The following is a 25,870-nucleotide window of genomic DNA, read 5'->3' as shown; positions in this document are numbered from 1 at the left end:
AATCCAACTCAGACTCGAACCCGAATCTTTTACACATATCACCTCACATGACCTGATTTGATTCCGATTTTTTTATAAAAAAAAAATTTGATCCTATCGAGTTGAATCAAGTCAAAATCCATTTAATCCGGATCTCATGTCTATCCCTAAGTAATACTCCATTTAACCACGACTGATATCACTATATGATGAGAATTTTATTTCCCGTATTGAGAGTCCAAAAGGGATCATATGGTCATAAACATTTTGATAATTCTAGTAGTTCAATGTTCAAGTACGATGGTGCAAAACTTTGGTTAGAGACAATGCCTTATGTTGATGTTCTCGGCTTCTCGATCTATGAACTAAGATAAAACATTAAATGTTAAGACTCTCGTCATTGTCTGTTCAATTCCGATCCAATTCTTAGTCAAAAACCAACCTACTACCTTCCATTTTCCTCCCTAGTAATTGGAATCTGTAGGGCAAACCGGGGCTGCTGGTGCAACGCAGATGGTTCGTTTTGCAGGCATCGACGCTGGCTGCTGCCGACCGTCATGCACCCGGAGGGGGTAGAGTGACTGGTGGATCCACCGGTTCAATGAAGTGTCTGTGTTCGCCTACGAAGCACCCGGGGTCGTTTCGATGTAGGCATCACCATGCGGAATACGTGTGGGGTGGCCGAGTCATCTGCAAGAAATGACTGCACTACTATTCCCGGAACGTGTGCCTGGTACTATTTAATGGAACCAACGGCTTGAGCTATTTTATTCCATATGGCTTCCTCTTGGTCGATTTTTCTTTGTTTTCTTTTCTTATGAATCATGTTTCCTGCCCAAATCCCAACCCTTCTCCACCAACACCTCAATGATCGGATTCAAATTACGATATCATCTCCTCCATGCTGCAATTGTGAAATAAAGGAACGAAAGAAAACTGTAAAAATCTATTATCTTTCGGATTTCATCCAACAATTATGATCCTTACTCAGCTTGAAGGAAACTAACTGCAGAACAGTAGAATAGTCTATCTGTGCAAAGCTGGAATCTCAATTCACTCATAAAAGTCAAATTCAATTGAATCTCAATATTACAGAACCAGAAGGTAAGCCACAATCATGGGTTTACAATTCCTAATATACGCACTTACTTGCCGAGCAAGCAAAAAAGTACTTTGGGGATACATAGCCTTATTCGATAACCGAACTATGATCATTTACATTCACATATACAGTATAACTGATGAGGAACCAAATCACAGCAGCATCCGAATCTGTTTCCCACTTCTAGTACATCCACTGGCCCAAATGGTATATATTGGTGCACTGTCCACCACATTACTGCGAATCACAAACCATTATAGGGTTATCAGTGAATGGATCTTTCATTAAAAAAAATGGGCAATCGGGTATAGAAGAAAGACTTTTCTTATAGATGGCAAGGAAGCAAAACTGGTCTTAGCACTGTGATTTCATATCCTTGCAAATTGGGCTGAATAATAGACATGTTTTGTGATTTCATCGGACCCAAATTTTAACTATTTATAGCATTAAGTCATTACATTATTGAACTTAGAGACCTTCATACATCAGCTTACACAGCTAATTAGAAAAAGCCATCTCAACAATCCACCTACAGAGCTACTGCCTCCTCAAGAAGGAAAGGATAGAGCTCTTTTACTTTAAAAGAATTTCTGCATATTCAATTGTTCACTATACCATAAATGGCCTCGTACATTTATGCTTAAACTCGACCAAGTACTAGAGTTTCAGAGGTCTCTTCAGTCTTCATTCTTTTAGCAAAAATCCACAAACAAGCGTTAATCTACATGGCCTAAATTTTATATACTCCACAATCATGTTTATACCTTTAGTCACAGAGCTCTAACAAGTCCAACAACCATCCGATTCTTCTAATCCTTCCTGACTAGGGGTGATTATCAAGCGAGTCGATCGCGAGTTGGGTAGTGCTCGACTCGTGCTCGTCAAAACTTTTGTTGCTCGACTCGACTCGGCTCGTTGCTCGTTAAAAAATAGTTTGTCAATAATAGGGGTGCTTAACCAGTTGAACAGCTCGAATTCGACTCGGTCAAAACTCGATAAACGCTCCACTCGAGTTGGCTCGACTCGAGACCTTAACGAGCTGAGCCAAGCAAAGTTTAACTTGACTCGATAAGTTCGCGAGCAGCTAGTTAATTTTTTAAAATATATTTTTAGTAATTACTTCAAAATTATTTTATTCAAAAAATAAATCTAAATAATAATTATTAATTTATTAATAAATAATAATAAAAAATAAGTTAACTAATATATTATTTTTAATAAATAATAAAATATTATTATTTAATAATATTATTTTAATACAAAAAAAAAACCAAACCTTAATATCCTCCTATAATATTAGTAAATTTTTTTTTAGTTAAAAAAACAAGGTAAATTTTTTAGTGAGCTTAACGAGCAACGAGTCGAGTTAAACAGTACAATTTTTTTTAATAAGCACGAGTCGAGCAACAAAATTTTTTATCGAGCACGAGTCGAATATTACCCACCTCATGATTACTCTCTCGATAAGCATCCCTAATAATGGACGGGTAGAACGATAACGTTTTGGTGGTTAGGGTTTGGAGGGAGTCGGCTGTTGGGTACGGACGATTCTCGTAAATCCTGTTTCGACATCTTCGCTTCTGTCCAGTCGTCGTCGGTTTTGGCGGTGGTGTTTTATTAGATGTGGACAAATGTAAGATGTGGACTCTTATTGGGTGTACTACGTTGTCGTTTTAGCTTACATATGCTTGTCAAATTATTAGTTTTATTATAAATAAGTTATTTTATTTCTAAAAGTTACAATTAAGTTGCTTAATTAAAATATTATTATAAATATATCAATTAGTCATTAAAATAAAAATATATTTATATTATGATATAGTACAATAATTATCAATTTTTAAATTTTATATATTTTATTAATTTAATTTTAATTTAAAATAATTTAATACTTGAATTTGTTGAGCAATCTCAATAATAATAATAAATATTATTCTTTCAGAGTTCATATGTTTAAACAATTGTATTTGTAAGATGTATCTAACCGATCAATTATTAGATATTATATATCAGGTCATATTAAACATATATTTTAATTTTAAAGATAGAATGATATATTTAAAATGATATTTTAATTAAATAAATAAAATATAATTTTTAAAAAAAATTAATATATTTGTAATCAGATTGATAATTGATGTGAGATATATTTTACTCATCAATGATGTAAATTGCAGTAGCCTGAAACAGAGAGACCTTTACCAGATGAAGAAAATTGAAGAGAAGCAAAGCTGCTGCTGATAAAGTTGTTTGATTTATAATCACATCCCAAGCAAATACAAAGACCCCAACACACCTATATATATATATATATATATATATATATATATAACATAGCACTTGGTTTGGTCATGCTTTTTAATGATTAATTCTGGGGTTTACGTAGAGTCGACGGACATGGGAGAAAAAGGAGCATGATCGGCAGGCATGGATTTGGATCGCTTCATCTTAGACGATGACCGATGAAATCTGCATCGGAAAGAGCCTTGATGAGTCGTCGGCGAGCACAAACATTGTGCTCCTTTGCCGGAATTGGCTGTTTCGGAGGCGCTGTTGCTGCCTTTGGGGGAAGTGCTTACTGTAATGTTTCCATGGGAAGCCATGTTTTTTTTTTTTTTTTGGACAAGAGAGAGAGAGAGTGTTTAACAAAGGAGCAAAAAGGGAATTGAAGGGGCAAACTTGAAGAAGCGATTAGGCCTTGGTTATATAGGACAAGATGGGTAAACAAACTCAAATGTTGTCACTCTTAGGATATTGTGTAAAGATCGAGACTTTAAACTAAGCAAAACCATTTGATCCACTAAGGTGGTTTGTGATCTTTCACTATAATAAGTTAATAATTAATAATATAAATTACTTTTTTATGTCTCATGTACTTTTATTTTTTTTACCTTCCGATTTCAAGATTCTCTTGATTAATCCGGATCGATCTACGTTGCATACATGATTTTGGTAATTGGAATGTAGTAAGGCAACCGCCTCCTATTAATATAAAATTAAGCTTTATTCTTCTCAAATGAGGTTATTCTTTGAAATCTTGGTGTTTAGTAACATTAGATCTCAATTATATTTAAAAATTAAAATTTATTTAAATTTATATTTTAAAAGAAAAAATTACGAATCAACTTATCTCGGTGGTTAAAGAAATCGTTGTTGCTCTTAGAGGTTATAGATCCGAACACCAACAATTCTAACTGAATGATTGAGCGTTTGTCAAATAGTTAGAATATTTAAAGTTTAAAAAATTGAATGTTTCACATTAAACCCTTATAATTTACACTTTTAAGAAATAAATTGAGACTCGGCTGAAATAGTATTGAGCCCAAGTTGTTATTCGGCTATATCTTTGAGGTTGAATTTGGTTGAAAGCTTGTGATATCAATAATAGAATATTTTTTTATCAATTTAGGGTGATTACATGTGATTAAATAATTTATAATTGTTAGCGCTCGAACTTGAAATATTTAGGGATAATAATTATTACTTTAATCACTTAAGTCGTTTAGTTTGTGCATAAATTATTATTATTATTGGCACTAAAAAAAGTTTAGGTCATGGATGACTTTCCAATACAGAGTCAGCGTATATTTAAGACCTAAGTGAGATTTACATAAGAATTTACAGACTAGAGTAAAGATGGTAGGATTAAAACATGATAGTTCAAAAAATACTTAAAAAAATCTTAAATCTTCGTTTAAAACTTAAATTTTTAACTTTTTGACCTTTTACACCATCTTTGGATCAACTATGTAAATCAAATTTAACCTATAATATTTTTATTACTTTTTCCAACTACTTTACCTTCTTTATATATAACTATCGGTATTTGATTTATGAATCGACTAATCCGGATCAAGTATTACAGAGACAATAACGATCATCTCAATCTAATTTTTTCATACACAATCACTAAAATTCAAACCTCGACTCCCTGACTTTACTTTTAAGATCACCTAAACCATTATTTTGGATTATAATTGAACTAATAGAGATTTTAATGTTTGATTATAGGTTTAAATATCTTAAGTTTTTTTTTTAAAATGACTTTAATACTTTTTAATTTTTTTCCTTAAAAATTAAATAACACGTCAGAACTGTAAACTTAGTCTTTGCATCCCTATATAAAAAATTATGGGTAAATTACGCATTTGTTACCTAAACTACAATTTTAATATATTTTAATATCTAAACTTTCAATTTTTTCAAAACCATATATAATGTTTAGTGTTTATTTCATTTTAGTACATATTCAAAATTTAACGTTAATTTTTGTTTGCAAAAACATAGCAAAAGTAAATAATTTAGCTACTAAATGCATTAAGTTTTTTACGATGAGTACTAAAATGAAACAAAAATTGAACTTTAGGTATAATTTTGAAAAATTGAAAGTTTAAGTACTAAAACGAACCAAAACTGATAGTTTAGGTACTAAATGCATATAGTTTACCCAAAATTTATTGACAAAAACAAGTTAAACGCAACACATCAGTATTTCTTCTTCATTGACAATAAAAATTGCGTCGAGATGTCTGAATCCAATCCAATTTAAATTATCTTTTGCAAATAGAAATAAAATTACTTGACCACCGAAATGAACACTTACTAGTAGTTTTTGGTAATAGTCCTAGCAAAAACATCTCAAGAAGTTGATGAGTAAATGGAACAAGTAATTTTCCTGGTCTAACATGTCACGTCGAACCAGCCTTTCCCATATGATGTTCTGAGGCAGATGGTCACTGTAATATAGCAAAGTCGTGACCGAGGCCGCCGGCTCCGAAATCAACGATGTCAACAGCCGCAGCAGAGATCGGAACATGAGGGGTGCGAGAGACTGCAACAAAGAACATATACTGTAAAACTAATCTATCTATCCATATTATATGTATGTTGAGAAAGAAAATGATTGAAATAAGAGATGGGGGAGGAAAAGGAGCATATACCATGGGGTAATGTGGGGGGGGGGGGTGGTTTGGACAACCTGAAAATATGCAGAAAATGTGGAGCTTGGAAGGAGTGGAGTGGGGCATTGAGTTTATGTTCTCTCACTATCAATCTTCGGATCAGCTGACGGTCATACCTAACCTTCCATGCAGTGTCCCCGGGAACTATGAAAAATGTTGGGCCTTGGTAGCTGGAGAATAACGAGGTCAACAACTGTTGGCAAGTGGAATTTGGCAACAACCAAGTAGGTATCACAATGACTTAAATATATATTATCTGAATATTCGATGTTCAAATTTACTTTACTTTTATAAATAACTTTATTCCTTCAGTTTTTCAATTTAAATACTTGTTATATCCTTGTACAAATTGTTTCCCACGAGATTCAATCCTAACTCCGTCCCCTCGGTTAAACTGATGTCATAGCAAGTTAGCAACAAGTATCAAACCGCTTGTATTCTAGTTCTGAAACATCCCACCATAATCTTCTGGTTGTCTTTTTAGTACAAGCGACCCCCTTTGCCATCTAGCCTTCCCTTCTGTTTTTAAATCCTTCCATCAAAACGTGTCATTGCTTCTTTCTCCTACATAAACAGGCACTTATCACGTTTACAGTACCAAGGAAAACTGTTGGACCAGAAAGAACACATTGCCGATGATAAAGGAGTAGCATACACAAACTCGAAAGCTAGAAATGTCTTACGTGATGGATATATGAGCCCTCAGATATAAGATTTTGGAATGGTAAGAAGTTTCCGTCAGAATTAGTACATGGCCGATATAAACAGGGTAAGTTTTGCGACAGAACATTTAGGGTCTCAGCTAATGCCTTAATTGGAACTACATGCATCTCCTAACTAGTATTAAATGGCCATGTATTAGTCAGTGTTGCCAGAGTATGCAATTAACGGTATTTTATCTGCAAAATCTTATGTCTTCAGTTTCGGAGTACTAAAGAACACTGTTTTATTTTCCATCTACCCACCTGGCTGCCCGCCAAAATCATCACGTAGGCTAACAAGACAACTTTAAACATACTGCAGATTACACAGAATACTTACATTTTGAGTCAGCAACGAAAACGGCGGGAGGCATGGGGTTTGTGGATGCAAGGTGAACTTCTCGAACTCGAGAATGAATTGCTGGAAGCATGCCCCCCAAAAATGTGCTTTAGAGTTGTATTCAGGTTGCTTTGATGTGAGCACAAGCGAGTGCTTCCATGTCCGAACTTACAAATGATGTTATATTTCTACAAGGGACAAAAGTACCTGCACGTTCTATCAAAACAGAAAGGAGGGTAACATATTCCCAAAGCAAATCAAGCCCGTTTCAGTTCACATCATGTACATATCCTCCATACCAGAATCTAGATAGAGATTATGTTACATTTCCTCTAAAATTTCTACATACTTATGTGCATGGTACATGCTCACTATAAAATCAAACCGTATTATGTCTTCAATGCGGTTATACGTTCAAGAGAGCCGAAACTCTAGAGGATATCAAAGATTCAAATCATAGATGCATGACATCAAGATAACTAACAATCAAGCCCCCTTTTCATTTCGTTTTCATCCAAGAAGTTCTAACCCTTATACTAAATCAGCCTGAATAAATTCCGACAAGATGGTCCGGAAAATGGATGACTACAACATTCCATCAACTCAACATACTAAGCGCATAAGAAAAATTCAAACTACATTTTATCATTATTGTTTGTCAGGATTCTCGGGGTCTTCTTCCTTTTCAGGATCTTCCTCCTCTTCCTCTTCCTCTTTCTTTTCTTCCTCTTCTTCGTCTTCTTCCGGAGGATCGTATGGCATCGGTGGTGGTAATGGTGTTTTCATAGGACTAAATTTAGGAAATATATCAGGTCTACGCCCAGGTTTAGGCCTCTCCCACTCCTGCCAATTAAGCCAACAAAAATGTTGAATTATCCAAGCAGATCGTCAGCACCCATTGATCAGACAACGCTTAATTACAGCAAAAAGTAAATTAAACATATCACTTAAAAAATACTTGAAATTCACTCTCCCAGTTTTAGGGTTTAAAAAGGACTTACGATGGGGAAATCGAGGGGGTTGCGACGAGTCAATTTCTCTTCCTCAGGAGCCATACAAACCAAATGAAGTTTCGTTCTCCTCGTCCGCTGACGGCCGTTGGAGAGCGGAAAGACGAGGGAGAATCTACCGCCGCGGCTAGTGGAAGTGGAGGAAGAAGAAGAGCCGGTGGAGGGCGGCGGCGATAAGGACATGCAAACGAATGACGCCATGGTTTGTGGTGGTTACTGCTTACCCAGTCGGGCGAAAGCGGAGTTTCAGAAATTTTTGTGCTTCGCCAATCTATCTACAACTAGTATAGGGCTACAGGCAGCCCATAAAGATATTCAGATCCAATTCGATCTATAAAATTAACCAAAAATCGATAACCGAAAAAAATCGAAATTCATTTAATGTGTTTGGTTTTTTTTTAAAAATCGATCGGTTTTGTTTGATTCAGTTTCGATTTGAAAATCCAACATCAATCCGAACTGAACCAATAATCTCTTACAATTAATGGCATATTCCCACTGTTCGCCTTAATATTAACGTAACTAAAACCAGAAACAAGAACCGACCGGGAAGAATAAGTAAAATAAAAAAAAAACGGCATATTCCCGCCGTAATAGCGGCGGTATAACGACGTTCAAGGCCACTTCGTTAATAGTTGAAAAGTTCATTTTGGCTTCACCTCTAAATATAGATGCTTGTGGCTTGGATTGTTGTTTTGGAATGTTTTGAATTTGAACAATTATACAATTTTTAATAATATATTTGGAGTTTAGAATTTGAACAATGTATTGACATTATCGTTGCCTTGAATTATTTTAAAAATTTAAAATTTAAAAATCGCATTAATTCAAATCAAATCAAGTCGTACTTAATTATATCAGATCAGATTTTATTTTTAGAAACATTCAAATCGATCCAAATCACAAATATTTATACTTTCAGATTGAATAAATTTTTAACTAAAAATAGATCTAAACCGACCTCGAACAACCCTAGCAGCCCATATAAATCTCACCAACTCTAATTTTCTGGCGGCTCAGTCCCTTCACTTTTTATATGTTTTGATAACCTGTGGGTAGGCTTAAGGGCAACAGGCCATGATTGATGATATTAAAATATAATTTAAAAAATAATTATAAATAAGGTAAATTATACGAGTGACACTTTTATTTCTTATTTATTTTATTTTGATCACCGTTTTTTTAAATATTGATTTAATTATTTACATTATCAATTTGTCTTATTTTTTATTATTAAATCATTAATTTTCACTAGTTTTAATATTATATATTTTATTGTATTTATAATAATTTAATACATGACTATAGCATAATGCTTTATTAAGTCCCTTATCTATTAAAATTTATAAAATGGTCCTCTGACTATATAGTATTGTTTTATTGAGCCCTTCGACTATTAAAAGTTACAAAATGATCATCTGACTATTCATTATGTTCCAAACTCATCATTTTTCATTAAAAAATTGATGATATTCTAAACTAAACGTTAAACTTCTTATTGTGATATGATAAAATCTAATTCTAGAATCTTAAATGACTATTATATTTCAATCATCATGTTAACATCCAACTTAAACAATCACCATTTTTTTAACGAAAATGGATGAATTTAGAACATAATGAATAATCAAATGACCATTTTGTAACTTTTAATAATTAAAAGACTTAATAATGCAACATTCTATAACTAAAGAACTATTTTATAACTTTTGATAATCAAAAGGCTTTATAAAATAGTATCCTATAATCAAGAGATCATATGTATACTTTAAAAAATATATTACGGTTTTTATTTTTTTAAGTTTTTGGACTGTTTTTATAAATTTTAAAAATTCTAAAATTTTAGGATTTAAGGTTCATACAACCATGAACCATGCTATATACCACTGAATCATTAAAAGTTTCATTCAAGGAAGCATCTATTCAAATACACCTAAGAACCTAGAGAAAATGCTAATTGGATTGGAAACCCTATAACTACTTTGATTCAAGCCTTAAACCCTCCACTTCCCAAGGCGTTTCCGTGCTGCTAGTGCCCTTCTCGTCCTCAATGTGGCAGTCTTCTCCTCCTCTTCGCTTTCTTCACTATCTAGAACAACTACATTTTCAGATATTGAATATTCTTCTTCCAACACATCAGTTTGCATACTTTGAGCAACTTGATGGGGCTGCTTCTTCTGGATAGGTTCCGAGCCCTGTTGCTTACGACCGAGCCGCTTTTTTCCAGGATTTTGGGGCTTTGAATGTGGCAAGCTCTGTGCTGGCATCACATTCTCCTTGTTAACCACTTGTTGCCTATATGATGAGCCTTTCAGTCCCAGTGAAAGCTTCTTACCTACAGAACTGAGCTTCTCCGGTTTCTTATTCGCAGAGATGTTTTCGGTGCCGAGTACTTTGGTGTTGTCACATGTTTGCATTGGTTCCCTAGACCCAAATGGTTGTTTCTGCATTTGACAAGGTTTTGTGTTGACCTTTGTGCTGCTGTTTCCTGAATTACGATCTTCGTCCTGGTCATGTTGTTGATTGCGGTTAGCCTGACAAGAAGCCTGGTGTGTGAATAAGTAATTTGGGTCCACATTTTCCTTGTTATCAAAGTCATCATTGTACCGATCAGACATTTTCGAACACGATTTCCGGCCATTTTCATTAACTTCATCTTGGTTCAAGTTGTATTCGTTCAGCACATCATTTTCCTGGTCCCTTTTTCGCTTACAGTCAGACAGAGTTATCGGTACCGAGAGAGATAAATAATGATCTGGCACCTTCAGATCAGCAGCTCTTTTCTTGTTTGAGATGGTAGACTCAAGTGATAACTTCTGGCTAATGCCATGTGATCTTTTATGGCTAGGATTAAACTCCTGAGCAGCATGGTTTGGTTCCTGGTTCAATCCTTGAACTTCCACCTTCAATCAAAAGAAGCAAGGAATCAAGTAAAAAGAAACCATAAAAAAAATAAAGCAAATAAATGCTAATAGCCTAATACCGGCGTTGAATCTGGTTTAGATTCAGTGCATTGATTGCTGCAACTGCTTTCTCCAGCTCCAGCCGTGGCAAATTTCTCAGTCATTGATCGTGCTTTATAATCAAAAGCTTGTCTATTATATTTGTATTCCCTACTCTGCAGATTCATCAACATATCAAAAGCAAAGGGGAAACAAACAAAAACAAATCAATTTATCAGCCAAACCCAATTCATCTTGAGAGAAAGTGTACTTACTGCTTCACACATTAGACCGTCATCGGGATTTGGTTCACTGAGCAATAGCCTAATACTTGTAAGCACTGTTGAAATGTTCAACGACGGTTGCCATGCCCCCTTCACAGCCAAGAGAACCATACTCATCATGACATATCTTTTAAGAAACAAAACTTACATTTTGGAAGTGAAATAGAAGAAAAATCAATGAGGAAAACATCGTTTTTAGTATAAACTTTATGGCATCATCCTACGTTACCCCAACTCTTATTTTGCTTGGTTTACCTTTATCCAACATCCGTGTGAAGATATGATCTTCTAATAATCTTTCAAATATATAATATAATTTGAAAAGATATAGCATGTAAAAACCCTTATAATATTATTTATATATAGAGATAAGATCCAATTATATTGTGTAAAACTAAAATTAGAATGATTAAACTAATAAAAATTAATGACTAAGATTAAAAATTAGAAATGATAATATCCACTGTCCCCTCACCTTGAACTAACAAATAGAGCTACATGATGTAAGTGACAATTTCCTAAACTAGCATGGAGCCTAAATATACGAATAGTCATATCAAGTGAATGTTACAATGTCTTCTAGGATAAATATCTAAAGATGATTCATGGCATGGGAGCCATGTATTACACTCTTGAAAGTCACGAGTTTAAAATAACTTCTCATAGACCCTAAAAATATCCAATCCAAAAGTTTTTGATGCATTTGAAAATTAGAATCATATACGTATAATATCTATTTTAAGTATAGAAATGGTTAAATTATTAAAAGTAACATAATTCTATGATCAAGTAGATCTGGGCTAAATCATTGATAATAAATTAAACTTATTTGGAAGGTGCCCCTTTCTAAATGGCCTAAGATATAACGATCTAGTCAATAAGTTGTGTCATTTGATCCTAAATCAGCATATACATATATATATATATATATATATATATATATATATATATATATATGACATAAACCCTTTTAAGTGGGACCAAAGCAAATATATATAAGGTACTGAACAAAGGTAACCTTGGGTGGAAGATTGAGGATATCAAGGCAAATTCGACCTCCGTTATCGATGTTCGGGTGATAAATAGGCGTCGCAAAGGTCACAATCGGAGGCTGAAGCGGATACCTTCAAGTGAAAAAAAAAGGAAAAAAGAAAAGAAAACAAACCAATAATCCCTTCTTTTAAAACGTGAAAGAATAACATAAATTCATTCTGAATCTTAGCCATACCTTTCAGGTATCTGAATCTTAATCTTGAAGATTCCTTTGCTGTATACAGTTTCGTCAGGACCTTCTATTTCTGAAGAGGAAAAAAAAACATCAGTATTTTGTATTTCGATGAATTGATCAGAAAACAAAAACTATTTGAAACGCTGTTGGTGTAAATTAAAGGAGAAAGAACTCGCGGGCGTCGATGGAGGAGAGATCGGTGATATCAGATTGAGAGGATAGAAAGGGGAAGGAAGCGCCGTGAGGAGGGTCGTCGAGGAGAAGCTTGAGCTCCTTTTGCATTCGCAGTTTAAGCCTTGCTTCTTGCGCCATTTTGGTCTGCTAAATCTGCTTTTGAGATTTTGGTTTGGATCCGTATCGGCCTTCAGCTTAAGAAATCAAAATTTTGAGCGGGCGGGAGAAACCTTTTCATGCGTGTTTCATTTTCGGGTTTCAACCTTAAATCTCCCTCGTAAAAAAAGTCTAAACAAAAAAAAATCGCGGGTAAATTGTGCATTTAGTACAAAAAATATCAGTTTTATTCTTTTAAAATACCAAAATTTTCAATTTTTCATCCTAATGTTTAGTTTTGGTTTCATTTTAGTACAAATTTAACATTAATCCAAATTCAATAATTCATTATTCAATTATAAGTTTTAACATAATACTCTACCTTTCTAACATTTGCATATTAATCCTTCAACTTCATGTAATTGCAAAAAGGTTCTTAACAACTTAACCAAATTCCAATTAATCCTTTCAAGTCATTCTAATATGCATTTATCATTATAATTTACTTAAACTTTTTACATTATGTTATATTCAATTTCTATTTTAACCCATAATTTATCCATATTTATAATTTAGTCATTAAACTTATACTTATTTCCAAACCAGTCCCAATTAACATCAGTATCACTATTTTATTATTTAAACTTTAAGTTCTTTTATATTTCTATTTATTCAGTGACTTTCAAACTCACAACATCAACCCAAAAATCAACATTCCAACATTAAATCAACATTTTAATATTCAATTCCAATATGTTGCTTAAAATTCTTAACAATTACACAATTGCCAGTTAAATTCTCATCTTTTTCCATTATTATGATTTAGCCATTATACTCTTACAATCTTCCAAATTCGATTTCAAATTCATAATCTTACCATAGGATAAATTATTATAAAATTCATCTCAACTTTTATATTTTAATTCAATATAATCATTTTTATCATTTAATCCCAAATTCAATCATGAATTCATCCTCTAAACAGCATTTCCAAAAAATTCTCATAATTTCATATGTTAAATGTCATAATTATCATACTAAGATAATAGAGTTGGCTCATTTCAAATAATTAATATAGTATATAACATAAGTGTATCATGAAATGCATAATTTACCTCAATTTCATATTATGGTAGTTTACACTCCCCTCAAAGAAATATTATTTTGTATTAATCTAGGCACTGAAAAAGTATTCCGTTTGTACCCTTAAAAACTATACTCGAATATGAATCTAATCATATAAGACACTTCTTATATTTCAACTTGTACAATTTATGATGAATTTTCTAATTTCATTTACAAAATATGTTTTGAGCAAAATCTGTTGTCCAAATTTATGAGCTATCATCGGTTAAAATTTCATATTTTGTATAAACTTCTAAATTAATAATCGTTTTTTTAAACAAAACTTTATTGATTTACAAATCCAACGGTATAAAAATCATATTTTAATCATTCTAGTATAGTTTATGGTGATTTTATAAACTTATTGTTCAGATTATCAATTTAGGCATATTTCACTAATTTACATCACTAGCCTATTCACTAATTTTATTAGCTTATAAAATGAACACACATGCGTGAATTTAAATTCCTATCATCTTAACCAAATTCATCTTTAAACATTTTCAAATTATTTTAATGATTATTCGATCTTAAAAACAACTTTATTAACATAAAAGTCTATTTTTAAATTATCAAAATCCAACTTGCTCATTATCTACTCTAACAACCAAATCATTGATTCAAGCATAAAAACCATGTAATATACATGACAAGTGATAGAGAAATTGATATAAATAAATTTTCTAGCTCATACCTTAATCCAAAAATCAAAGGAAAATGGCTAAAAATAAATAAAAGAAAGAAAACCTGCATTTTCCTTTTCATTTCATGGTTCACGACATATATAGGAAGAATAAGGTAAATTTCTAGAAAAATCTCCTAAAATATCTATGTATACTAGTATAAATTATAATTAAAATTAATTTTTAAATTAATTTTAGTTCAAAAGTCATTTCTACCCTTCATGAATCAAGCTATCTACCATTTTACCATGTTTTCATCACCATATATACATCATCATATCAATATAAAAATCATATTTATTGATTTCCAGCCAAAATTTTAATTTAGTCACTTAATTTTTATTATTCAACTTTAACATGGAAAATTCACTTAATTCTATTGTTCCATGTTAAATTATAATGATTAAAAATAAAAATAAAATATTTCTAACTCATACTTCCATCCTTCACATTTTTGTAAATTTCTGATTCGATCCGATTATCCAAATACTTTACCGAACTTTATCACTTATTATTTACACCAACTTCGGATAGAAATATGAATTTCATAGGGAATATATTCTTAAAGATGAACTATTTATTTATAGAATAATTTTTTTTTAAATAGCTCTTTGATCATTAAGCTTTTCCACTTTCTATTTTGACAACTAAACTTTTAAAGATTTTATTTTAGTCACTAATCAAATTTTTGGGCTATTTCACCGTTAGTATTTCTTTATTATCTTTTTCCTTTCTTATATCAAATATTTTTTTAAAATTTTAATAAGTCTTCCTCTATGATACGTTTTCATATGCATTTACATATTTCTTTTGTCTTTTGGTATATTTTTAGGTCGTTTGATCGTTTTTCATTTATCTTTTTCTAAGAATTGATTTAACATCTCCACAAAATGATCAAGATGACTCTTATCTAATATGTTGTTGATCTTCAATGCTTTGGACGCGTAGAGTGGATTTGGATACTCGTTCTGCATTTGTGGATAACTTTTCATGTTGCTCGAGTCTGATTTGTAATTTTGTCGATGATATTTCAATATCTTGATCCCCTTTTGTGGTTAGTTATTCGATGCGATCAGATCTATTTGTATCTATATTTCTTTTAGTTTATTTGTTGGATTTTTAATATTTCCTTGTATGGTACTTATGAACTTAAGTTGCTATTTTTGTTTGAATAATTATAGAAAATTATCATAATTAGATGCTTAATTTACTATATGATTATAAAATTTATTGTAATTTGAGATATTTGTTATTTTAAATAAAATTAGTTGCTTTCGTTAAAAAAAGAAAAAAAAACAAAGCAAGGACCTCTCATTTGACACTTCACCCATCCAGCAAGGCACAACTTCGGCCGCTCTTTGTCCACCACTGCCAGCCTTCATGGACAAAACAAAGCGCTCGACCCACCTTGAGGGTGCATTTGGTTCACGGAATATAAGATTACCAGCGATAATAGGATTACTGGGAATGTTATATTTTGTGTTTGATTCGTTTAGCAGAAATATAAGATTACAGTGTTTGGTTAAAGGAATAAAAGATTATTGAAATGTATATTTTATCAAATTGTCCTTATTATATATTTGTTTTTAACAAGTTGAATTCTACTATAATTTTACTATAATTAATTTATATATATTTTTTAAAAAATTTAAATTCATAAAATTTATATAGTTTTTTTTACAAAATTGAAAAAATAAATAAGTTTAATGAAATGGTAATCTTTTATTTTAACCCTGAACTTCATATAAGATTCTAATTATGGATTTTTTTTGTAAATCTAAAATAGTTTAAGGGTAAATTTATAATTTAACTTTCGTATAATTTTTTTATTCAACGATAAAATAAGGATATTTTTGAATAATTTTTTTTAAGAGCATTTTAGTCTAAAACGTCGGTAATCCAATAATACCTAAGGAAACGAGTAATCACATTCCCGATAATATACCCCAAAATACCACTGTTGAAAATAAAAGATTACCGAGAGCTGGGAATGTTGGCAACCAAACGGGAGAATGATTTTGTAACATCCCAAAATACGAGTTAGTGATTAAATTGTAAAGTTTCAAAATTTGGTGATTAAAGTATGATGATTGAATAGTTCAATGATTTGTTCGAAAATATTTCCTAAAAGTTTATAGTAATTATCCAAAGAATTAAATGGCAAAATGGTCATTTAGCATGAAAGATATTCCCTCCCCCCCAATAATATGAATGAATCACGTGGGGGTGGGGGAAAAAGTTATCTGAAAACTCTTTCTTCTTCCTTTCTTCTTCTCCCAACCGTGGAAGCTAGGCAAAGGTAAGTGTTTTTTCGATTTGTTGATTATTTGTTAAATTAAAGGTTAGGTTTTGATCATTAGATGATAACTAAGCTTAAGGAAAACTTAAGTTGTCTTATAATCAAAAGATGAAGAAGTTATAATAGATTTAAGAAAACGAGTTTTTATATGAAATAATGGAAAAGAGTTGATAAGTTGAATTTGAAGTTAAATTTGACTTGTCATCATGCTAATTAGGGAATATGAAGTATTAGAATTGTATTTAGAACATATTGAAATTTGAGTATGATTCTTGAATTACATATGAAGGATAGAATTTTGAGGTTATGGATGGTTTTCATGGATATAAGTTGGTTTAAGTAATGATAGTTGAGTTTAATGACATGATAGGGGTTTAAGGATACAATTGATGGAATTTGGTTCAATAATCTGGCTTAAGTTGTTAACGTCAAGGTTAAGGTTTAGGCTTCTGATAGTTGTTTTGAAATGTTATATTTATGTAGATATTGAGCCTAAACAAGTTCTGGAATAATCAAAAGATTAGAATTAATTCAAATCAAACAAGGCTAAGGTGAGTGCAATTTTAATTGTACTTATATTATTGAACGAACATTGGCTTGCGATGAGTCAGTGATGGAGTTACTATGGTAAGAAGTGACTCCTAAAATGTTATTTGATTGGTGATTCTTATATGTGCATGAATACATGAAATGAGTATAGGTTATTATATATGTTACATAATATGCATATGTGATATATGCTATGAGACATGACCAATATGAAATGAGATAAGCTATGTGACTATATGAAATGATATATGAATATGCAATACGTGATACATGTGATATGATATGAAATGACATATGAATTTGTAATACGTGATACATGTGATATGATATGAAATACATGGTTACACATACATGTGGTATGTGATAGAAGAGAAAGAACAAGTGATGAGAAATGTATTCATAATAAATGCCCATAGTATATGATACGAGAGTTATAGGTATAGTTGGCATGCCAAGAGTCTAGGGTTACATATGTCCTATAAGACATATGATAGGTCTTACGAGACACAGATTACATCCTTCGGGATGAGAGGTCCTTCGGGACACAGATGACATCATTCGGGATGATAGGTCCTTCGGGACATTTATACGAGCTGTGGTGACAGCATATGTGTGCACAACCTCAGTGTACTCACATACCTTTATTCTCAATAACATACATGGGCAATACAATTGAAAGATAAATTAAAGTGAAAGTGGCACAAGAAGGTAAGTTTTACATATGCATGACATGCTTATATATGTTATCGTGTAATAGATACATGCATGTTGAAATGTCATGATCAAAGGATAAGAATGCACATTCATGAATTTGTTGTTAAATGTTTATTTATTACCTCACTAAGTCTATGACTTAGCGTGTAAGTGATTTACACGTAGGTACCAAGAAACGATAAGAGCAAGAATAAAAGTGGCAAGGACAGTATTATTACTAGAAGATCAGATCAGAAGTAATCAACAAAGTATATATTTTGGTGTGTATAGAGTGTTGGCATGTAATAAGTCGTTAATTACGAGTACTCTGATGGAGTTTGTATTTTGTGGTAATTTTTATGTAAATTAACGTATTTTGCTTTAAACAAAGTTTTTAATTTCTCTGTTTTTCAAAAAGAGTCAAAGTTTGAAAAGTCAATGTGACACCTCGGACTTGTATTCGGGTCGGGTACGGGTTGGGGTGTTACAGATATTTCATTCCTCTTGTAATGTGAGATGACTTGAACCAAACACCCCATAGTGATTACACACTTATTCATGAACGCCTATCTACGGTTTATATAATGAGAAAATAACTTCAGTGACCGAAAATACCTTATAATATACGATTTTAACCATTTTTTTGGATTTGCGAAAATGACAAACAAATTCGCAACGCGATCTCAAATTTGCAACGCGAACTCCAATTTCGCAACACAGGTTCCAAAATTGCAACGCGAAAGTGAAATTTGCAACGCTAATTACCGATATAGGTAATTAGCATTGCAAAAACGAAATTCGCGTTGCGAATTTCTTTTTCGCAACTCGATTTTCGCAACGCTACCTATATAGGTAATTAGCGTTGCGAAATTCGAGTTGCGAATTTAGAGAATTCACGTTGCGAATTTGACTTCCACGTTGCGAATTTGACTTTCGCGTTGCGATTTTGACTTTCGCATTGCGAAATTGGAGTTCGCGTTGCGAATTTGAGATCGCGTTGCGAATTTGTTGGTCATTTTCGCAAATCAAATTTTTTTATAGTTAAAATCGTATATTATAAGGCATATTCGGTCATAAAGTTATTTTCTCTTATATAATAATATCTGAAAACAGGGTAAACTACACTAATAGTCTATGAACTTTTAAATCCCTTATATTTCAGCTACTAAACTTTTAACATTTGTATTATAATAACTAGATTTTTAATTTTATTTTCATCATGATTAATGTAATCAAGTACTATTAACAACAACTCACATTATGTATCATCATCTCATTAATGAAATATAATAGAAATATGATATACACTTGATAAGAATCAAATCAAGTTTTATGGAGAAGGAATTAAGTACTACCAGGGTAAGTTAGAATATTAATATGATTAATGAACTTTATTTACAATTTATATTATAAAATTAAAAGATTAATGAATAAAAAAATAAAAATAATAGCAAAAATAAATAAATTATAAAATATAGAATATTTTATATAATAAATTATAACATCAATTAAAATATGTTTAGAATAATTTTATAATTTCATAAGAAGATTAAAATTTATTTTTTGTATTTTAATTTTATAATATAAGTTATAAATAATATTTATAAAAATAATATAACATATGGGCATGAAACATCAATGGATTAAAAGTTTAGTGAATATAATACAAGTTTTAGAAGTTTTATGATCAAAATGTAAGTATTTTAAGAAGTATGAGACCATGAATGTAGTTTACCCTTAGAATAAAAAAATCCGAAACAAAAGCGAGCCAAAAAAAGATCCTGCCTGTTCCACACGCGTGGACCCATGCCACTCGTCCTCTCATCTATCGTATCCCATACTCGCCGCTCCTCCTCGAGAGAGGCGCCGCTTAAAATTTTAAAAATATTCAAATCTAGATAGGAAGTACTGTTGACTTGAAATTTAAAAAAAGAAAAAGAAGACGAAGAAGGAAAGCTTCAAAACAATCCATCATCACTTACATTTCACCTGTTCGTCTCTACTCTCCCGTTAGCTTTACCTCTTTCTCTCTTCATATTCTTTGTTTCTTCTCTGTTGCCTTTTGGGTTTTCTATCGTAAAACTTTTTTATTTTTGGATAATTTATCGTAAAGCTTTAGTTGTAGAAGCTTTTGCGGAGTTATTGTACGGCCGGCGAGAGAGAATGAACGTTGTAGGGAGACAGATGACGCGATCTGATTCGACGGCGAATCATCAACGTCAATACTCCGATAACTTCCTCGACGCTTCGTTTGACAGTGACTGGCTTCAGTCCTCCAATTGTCCTTCCTCTCACGTCTTAAGTCTTTCCTGGCTCTCATTTACATTTTGTTTTCACGTATCAAAGGCGTTTTTCTCATTTATTGTTATTATCATTGTTTTTTTTTCTGTTTGGTTAGGAATTCGGATTCTATGGCGGAGGAAGAATGAACCGGAAGTCGCCGGAGCCAGGGACGACACCGATTTGTTCGAGGAAGAACAACGACGAATACGTGTTGCCCAGTGATTTTAGCCCTGGTTTACTTGATCTGCATTCATTTGATACTGAGCTGCTTCCAGAGGTTTTACTCTATTTCTTCAATTAGATTAAAATTTTCCAGTTTTATTCTCACGCATGAATGCTAGATTTAGCTCGCGTTTAAATAAAAATATTAAATGCCAATTAATGATAAGTTTTGTTCTATGGTGAACTGGTGATATTCGACGAAATTCTCTGGTAAATCAAGTGATTCGATCGATAATTATATCGATGCATTTTGTTTTTTATAGTATATCTTGAACGTGGCGGACCGACAAAATTGGTTTTTGTTAATAATTGGTGGCATTGAATATTTCACCATTTGTTGAAAACTGCTTTTCTTTAGTGGATAATAAGTTTATCAGTGCCTTTTGTCCCCACTGGTTGCAGGTTCCTAGTGTATACGAAGGATACGAGCTTCAGAAACCTGTTCGTGGTAAAAGTTTTGATGATTCTGAACGGTATATAGCTACCGACAAACTTCCGAACATGCCGCGCGGAAATGCTGAAAGTAAAGTTCTTGAAAGCATCTCACTAGATAGAGAAAGAGCTAATAGTGTTGCCAAGATTAAAGTTGTGGTATGCTACTTGAATGCTTTCGTTGGTTTTATGTATCGCACAATATAAATTTCATTGTTTTGAATGGTTATTATAGTGGATTGATCCATCAGGTATTTAGTTGTGCCAAGAAATAGGATGATCTGTTTGATTTTGAGGACCTTAATATCATCTGCGTGATGAATTAATGATCCCAACAAATGTTAAAGTTCTAAGGACAACTGAATCATTTGGTTTAGACATACAGATCCATGCTTTTCACAGGCTATCAATGTTAGCGATATATGCTATAGATTATGAAAATCTTTACCTCTGACTAATTGTAAATGCCGTATGGTAGAAAATATAGACTGTTGAAGTTGGCAATGAAAACCATATACTCTTACTAGCTTTTGTCTTATAATTTTTAAAATTGCTCATAACAACTTCCATTGCAGGTGCGCAAGAGACCATTGAACAAAAAGGAAATATCAAAGAAAGAGGAAGATATTATCACTATAGGGTCAAATTCCAATGCACTAGTGGTTCATGAAAAAAAACTAAAGGTGAGCTTTTTTAATAGGGTTTCCCTTTTTCCCCTTCAGTTGTATTTTGATGTAAATATCTGGGTTTATTTCCTGGTGCAGTTACTAAATTTAGCCGCCATGGGCTGTTATAGGATTTTCAATAGATTGCCATTTAAAATTTGAACAATAGAAAGTTAATTGCTATTTGCCTTGATTTTTTCATGGAAAATCCAGAGTGACTTTAAAGCCTTAGTTATTGATGATAATCATCGCCATCTGTAACACTTTACATCTTTTTCATTTTGGTGCCATGCTGAAGGAAGATGTAGTCTTCCTTGGGTTATTATACATATGACCTAGTAGCAATCTTTTGCATGGTCGTTAATGATTGATACCTGCAGGTTGACCTGACAGAATATGTTGAGAAGCATGAATTTCTTTTTGATGCCATACTGAATGAAGCTGTTAGCAATGACGAAGTGAGTATATGACAGGAAGTGTATAACCTTTAGTGTGTCATCGAGCTAATTTGACTAGATTTAATTTTCTATTGCTGTAGGTATACTCTGAGACCGTGGAGCCAATGGTACCACTGATCTTCAATCGAACAAAAGCAACTTGTTTTGCATATGGGCAAACAGGTAATTGACAAAGACAGTAGAATAAAATTCCGTAGAATAAATCTTATTGTGAACTTGCCATTATTTTTAAGCCGAGTGCCAGCTACTTTAATGTTTTTTCCCCTTGAATGCTGATCTTTAAATATCTGTAGTTTTATATGCTCTTTATGCTAGATTTTGACAAAGACAGTAGAATCGGAAAAAAGGTCAAAGTAGAATTTTGGTTTTTTTGTGGACAGGGAGAATATGGAGTAAACATACATACTACTCGATCTGGTTTTAGGAGTTTGAAGTATTAGAGTTTATTTATTAGTCACACTCACATTCTCTATTTTCTAGTACTCTCATAGTAACCAATTTGCCGGGTGTATTAGTTAATTATTATGCTATAAATTCCTGAATGCACCTTGATAAGTTTTTCCATGGTTAAGCATAGCTGTCTCGTTTCCTTTGTCCTTTATCTTTATGAGCTACAATCTGTTCACCTGGTCCTTTTTTATTTGCATTTGGCGTTTGCCCTTTACTAATAACGAATAACTCTTGGATTCTATGACTAGTAATTATGCTTTGGTGTCTTGAGCTATGGTTTTTTTTGGTCTCTGTATATTGTGTTTGAGTCATCACATAAGCTGCATTAAAACATAAACAGAAAGCACTAGAGCTATCATTTGGATGAATGTGTATGTATGCATATGGGAAGGGCTGTTTCAAATTATGAAATTTCTTAATTAGTTCAAACTTTCACCATCAAATGTGTATTTTTTATGGATTCAAATACACCTTGTATAGCCATTTTGGTCTCTGTTGAAATCTTTAGTTGATCTTATGTTTTCTTCACAGGAAGTGGAAAGACGTATACCATGCAGCCACTGCCTCTAAAAGCATCTCAAGATATTTTAAGATTAATGTACCATACATACCGGAACCATGGCTTCCAACTCTTTGTCAGTTTCTTTGAGATTTATGGAGGAAAAGTCTTTGATCTCCTTAATGATCGGAAGTAAGTTATTTCCAAATAGAAACCTTTACAGATTGCCACCGAGTTTGTAGTTCTCTGATTAGATTTGATTCTTTTGGCAGAAAGCTGTGCATGAGAGAAGATGGGAAACAACAGGTCTGTATTGTGGGCCTACAAGAGTACAAGGCATTAGATGTTCAAAAAATCAAGGAATTAATCGAGAGAGGAAATGCAACAAGAAGCACTGGCACTACTGGTGCAAATGAGGAATCCTCGAGGTCACATGGTATTCTTCAGCTTGCCATCAAGGGATCAGCTGATGGCAGTGAAAATAAGCCTGCTAGACTTGTAGGGAAGCTCTCCTTCATAGATCTTGCTGGAAGTGAGCGTGGTGCAGATACAACTGATAACGACAAAAAGACGAGGTATTTTGTTTTAGATAAGGGATTTTACTTCTTCAAAGAAACGAGTAATTGCTTAGGCATATTATGGAGTTGTAGAGCCACTGAACTAGATTATCAAATCATGGATGCTCTGAGTACCATTATATAGAATGCGTTGTTCATGTCATAACATGCTGATTTTGTATTTCTGCAGAATGGAAGGTGCTGAAATAAATAAAAGTTTACTTGCTTTAAAAGAATGCATCAGAGCTCTCGACAATGACCAAGGTCACATTCCTTTCAGAGGAAGTAAGCTGACTGAAGTTCTTAGAGATTCATTTGTTGGCGACTCTCGTACTGTTATGATATCGTGTATTTCACCGAGTTCAGGATCATGTGAACATACCCTGAATACACTCAGATATGCTGATAGGTATGCGGTTCGGTTCTGTAATTAAAGTTTAAAATTGTACCACAGAAGTTACGCATTTTTATTTCATAATAATACGGCTACCTGCATTCCAGGGTGAAGAGCCTATTGAAAGGGAACAACTCCAAGAAAGAAACAGTATCTTCATCTTCAAATCTGAGGAAGTCAACTGCATTGCCCTTGGCTTCATATTTTCCAGCAGAAACATTCGAGGATAATATAACCGATGTTCGTTCCGAGAACAGATTTGGGTGGTCAAAGCAGATTCAAAGAGACCCATCTTCTAAAGTGGATCGTGTTCCTAGTGCAAGGACAGAAGGAAATTCGGCCGTACCGTATTCAGATCATTTCAAAGGTCAGAGAGGTGATCTAAATAGCATGGCCGAGGATGATTTTGATGACTATGAGGAGACATATGAACAGCCAAAGATGTTGCAGAAGACCGTTGTCGATCCTTCAACCTTCGATGGCAACAATTCTCATTCAGACGATGATTTGAGTGCTCTATTGAAGGTAAACATCAATCAAAATGTGGACATCTTATTTCAATTTTCCCACTTAATCATTAAACATAATCAATCTTGCTTGTCACTAGGAAGAGGAAGATCTCGTATCTTCCCATCGGAGGCAAGTCGAGGACACAATGGAGATTGTTAGGAAGGTAAACGAGATTCCGGCTGTCACTCGTTCTATCGTCTGCTATGATTACCCTTGTTTTGATCGCTATTATTATGCCTGTAGGAAATGAATCTGCTAGTCGAAGCCGACCAGCCAGGCAATCAGCTGGACGACTACATCTCTAAGCTAAACACCATTCTTTCCCAGAAGGCTGCAGGAATTTTACAACTGCAGACTCGGCTGGCCCAGTTTCAAAAGCGATTAAACGAGTACAATGTCTTGGTATCTTCTGGAAATTGACTTTACCTGCAGAAAAGGGCTAATGAAACATACAGATTACAGTGTGGACTTATAGTCGTGTGGATTCAGGCCGGCATTTGGTTTGATGAGTTCTTCCTTAACGGGTAAGGAATTTTTATTTCTTCCTTCATTTTTTGAGGCTTTAAAGTAACTGGCGTTACATTTGAATTTTATACCACCATAGAAATATAAGATCTATGCATTGAAGTGGTTGAATCTCGAGGGTGTTCAATCAGTTAATCCAATTAGTGGTTGAACTGAATTAGTCAAAATTAAATTATCAGTATTATAGAATGAAAATTGATGATTTGATTAATTGAATTGGTCGACTTAGGGGTTAATATCTTTATAAATTTGATTATTAATCCTATTCTTATAATATTAGAGATTATTATATATATATAAGGATTGATGTTTTGATTCGATTTTGATTGATTTTGAATTCGTTTCGGTGTGAGAGTAATAGTATAATTTATCTTTTGTATTTAGGGATAATTACTATAATATCTTTTTTATCTATTTTTTTTCAATTAGATCCATATTTACTTAATAAAAATGAATATTATATATATTTATATCGGATTGGATCCGTTTGAGTATAATTTTTCCCTTTAAAAATCAAATAGAATTATGGTTCAGATGAAATTTCTCAAAACTTAGATCAAGTTGAATGACGTATAAACGATTATTATATTCAAATCGAATTTTTCTTGTTCAAGTGCATCTCCATTCTTTTTAAAAATGGTTAAATTTAGTCTAATGTGTTAAAGAAAAAAGAAAAAATTTATATACCCATTATTTTTAGAAAATTAAA

General features: G+C 32.7%; 3 protein-coding genes and 1 long non-coding RNA gene across 4 annotated transcripts; 1 reads left to right on the top strand and 3 right to left on the bottom strand.

Moving 5' to 3' along the window:
* Window positions 1-5,552: 5,552 nt before the first annotated feature.
* LOC120201997 lies at window positions 5,553-6,321 on the bottom strand. The gene is made up of 2 exons (XR_005523695.1): window positions 6,022-6,321; window positions 5,553-5,912 (listed from the first exon to the last, which is right to left on the bottom strand). It is a non-coding gene; the product is annotated as an uncharacterized LOC120201997 (long non-coding RNA).
* A 1,137-nt stretch (window positions 6,322-7,458) lies between these two features.
* On the bottom strand, window positions 7,459-8,351 carry LOC120201979 (histone acetyltransferase KAT6B-like). Its single transcript, XM_039202482.1, has 2 exons — window positions 8,085-8,351; window positions 7,459-7,926 (listed from the first exon to the last, which is right to left on the bottom strand). The coding sequence occupies exons 1-2, from the start codon at window positions 8,292-8,294 to the stop codon at window positions 7,732-7,734; spliced, it is 405 nt and encodes a 134-aa protein (XP_039058413.1). The 5' UTR covers window positions 8,295-8,351; the 3' UTR covers window positions 7,459-7,731.
* Window positions 8,352-10,058: 1,707 nt separating this feature from the next.
* Window positions 10,059-12,912, bottom strand: LOC120201960 (probable ubiquitin-conjugating enzyme E2 37). The gene is made up of 6 exons (XM_039202468.1): window positions 12,724-12,912; window positions 12,548-12,617; window positions 12,338-12,443; window positions 11,311-11,409; window positions 11,077-11,211; window positions 10,059-10,996 (listed from the first exon to the last, which is right to left on the bottom strand). Exons 1-6 carry the CDS (start codon window positions 12,857-12,859, stop codon window positions 10,088-10,090), a joined length of 1,455 nt encoding a protein of 484 aa, XP_039058399.1. The 5' UTR covers window positions 12,860-12,912; the 3' UTR covers window positions 10,059-10,087.
* Window positions 12,913-20,258: 7,346 nt separating this feature from the next.
* On the top strand, window positions 20,259-25,072 carry LOC120201935 (kinesin-like protein KIN-13B). Its single transcript, XM_039202451.1, has 12 exons — window positions 20,259-20,461; window positions 20,565-20,726; window positions 21,068-21,262; window positions 21,679-21,786; window positions 22,149-22,226; window positions 22,307-22,388; window positions 23,208-23,367; window positions 23,448-23,750; window positions 23,923-24,141; window positions 24,234-24,651; window positions 24,734-24,799; window positions 24,880-25,072. Exons 1-12 carry the CDS (start codon window positions 20,330-20,332, stop codon window positions 25,054-25,056), a joined length of 2,100 nt encoding a protein of 699 aa, XP_039058382.1. The 5' UTR covers window positions 20,259-20,329; the 3' UTR covers window positions 25,057-25,072.
* The last annotated feature ends 798 nt before the right edge of the window (window positions 25,073-25,870 follow it).

Source organism: Hibiscus syriacus, unplaced genomic scaffold (assembly GCF_006381635.1).
Source record: "Hibiscus syriacus cultivar Baekdansim isolate YM2019G1 unplaced genomic scaffold, ASM638163v2 tig00000340_pilon, whole genome shotgun sequence".
NCBI classification, from domain to species: Eukaryota; Viridiplantae; Streptophyta; class Magnoliopsida; order Malvales; family Malvaceae; genus Hibiscus; species Hibiscus syriacus.
This window is presented reverse-complemented; position numbering and strand designations above follow the sequence as displayed.

What these genes read in the sequence shown, in the direction of transcription:
- LOC120201935 (XM_039202451.1), top strand. Translation starts at nt 20,330, where the DNA reads ATGAACGTTGTAGGGAGACAGATGACGCGATCTGATTCGACGGCGAAT. An exon ending in GATCTCCTTAATGATCGGAA is followed by an intron (nt 23,368 to 23,447) that starts GTAAGTTATTTC and finishes TTCTTTTGGCAG; the next exon opens with AAAGCTGTGCATGAGAGAAG. An exon ending in ACACTCAGATATGCTGATAG is followed by an intron (nt 24,142 to 24,233) that starts GTATGCGGTTCG and finishes CCTGCATTCCAG; the next exon opens with GGTGAAGAGCCTATTGAAAG.
- LOC120201960 (XM_039202468.1), bottom strand. Translation starts at nt 12,859, where the DNA reads ATGGCGCAAGAAGCAAGGCTTAAACTGCGAATGCAAAAGGAGCTCAAG. An exon ending in ACGGTCTAATGTGTGAAGCA is followed by an intron (nt 11,212 to 11,310) that starts GTAAGTACACTT and finishes ATGAATCTGCAG; the next exon opens with AGTAGGGAATACAAATATAA. An exon ending in CTAAACCAGATTCAACGCCG is followed by an intron (nt 10,997 to 11,076) that starts GTATTAGGCTAT and finishes TTTTGATTGAAG; the next exon opens with GTGGAAGTTCAAGGATTGAA.
- LOC120201979 (XM_039202482.1), bottom strand. Translation starts at nt 8,294, where the DNA reads ATGGCGTCATTCGTTTGCATGTCCTTATCGCCGCCGCCCTCCACCGGC. An exon ending in ACCCCCTCGATTTCCCCATC is followed by an intron (nt 7,927 to 8,084) that starts GTAAGTCCTTTT and finishes CTTAATTGGCAG; the next exon opens with GAGTGGGAGAGGCCTAAACC.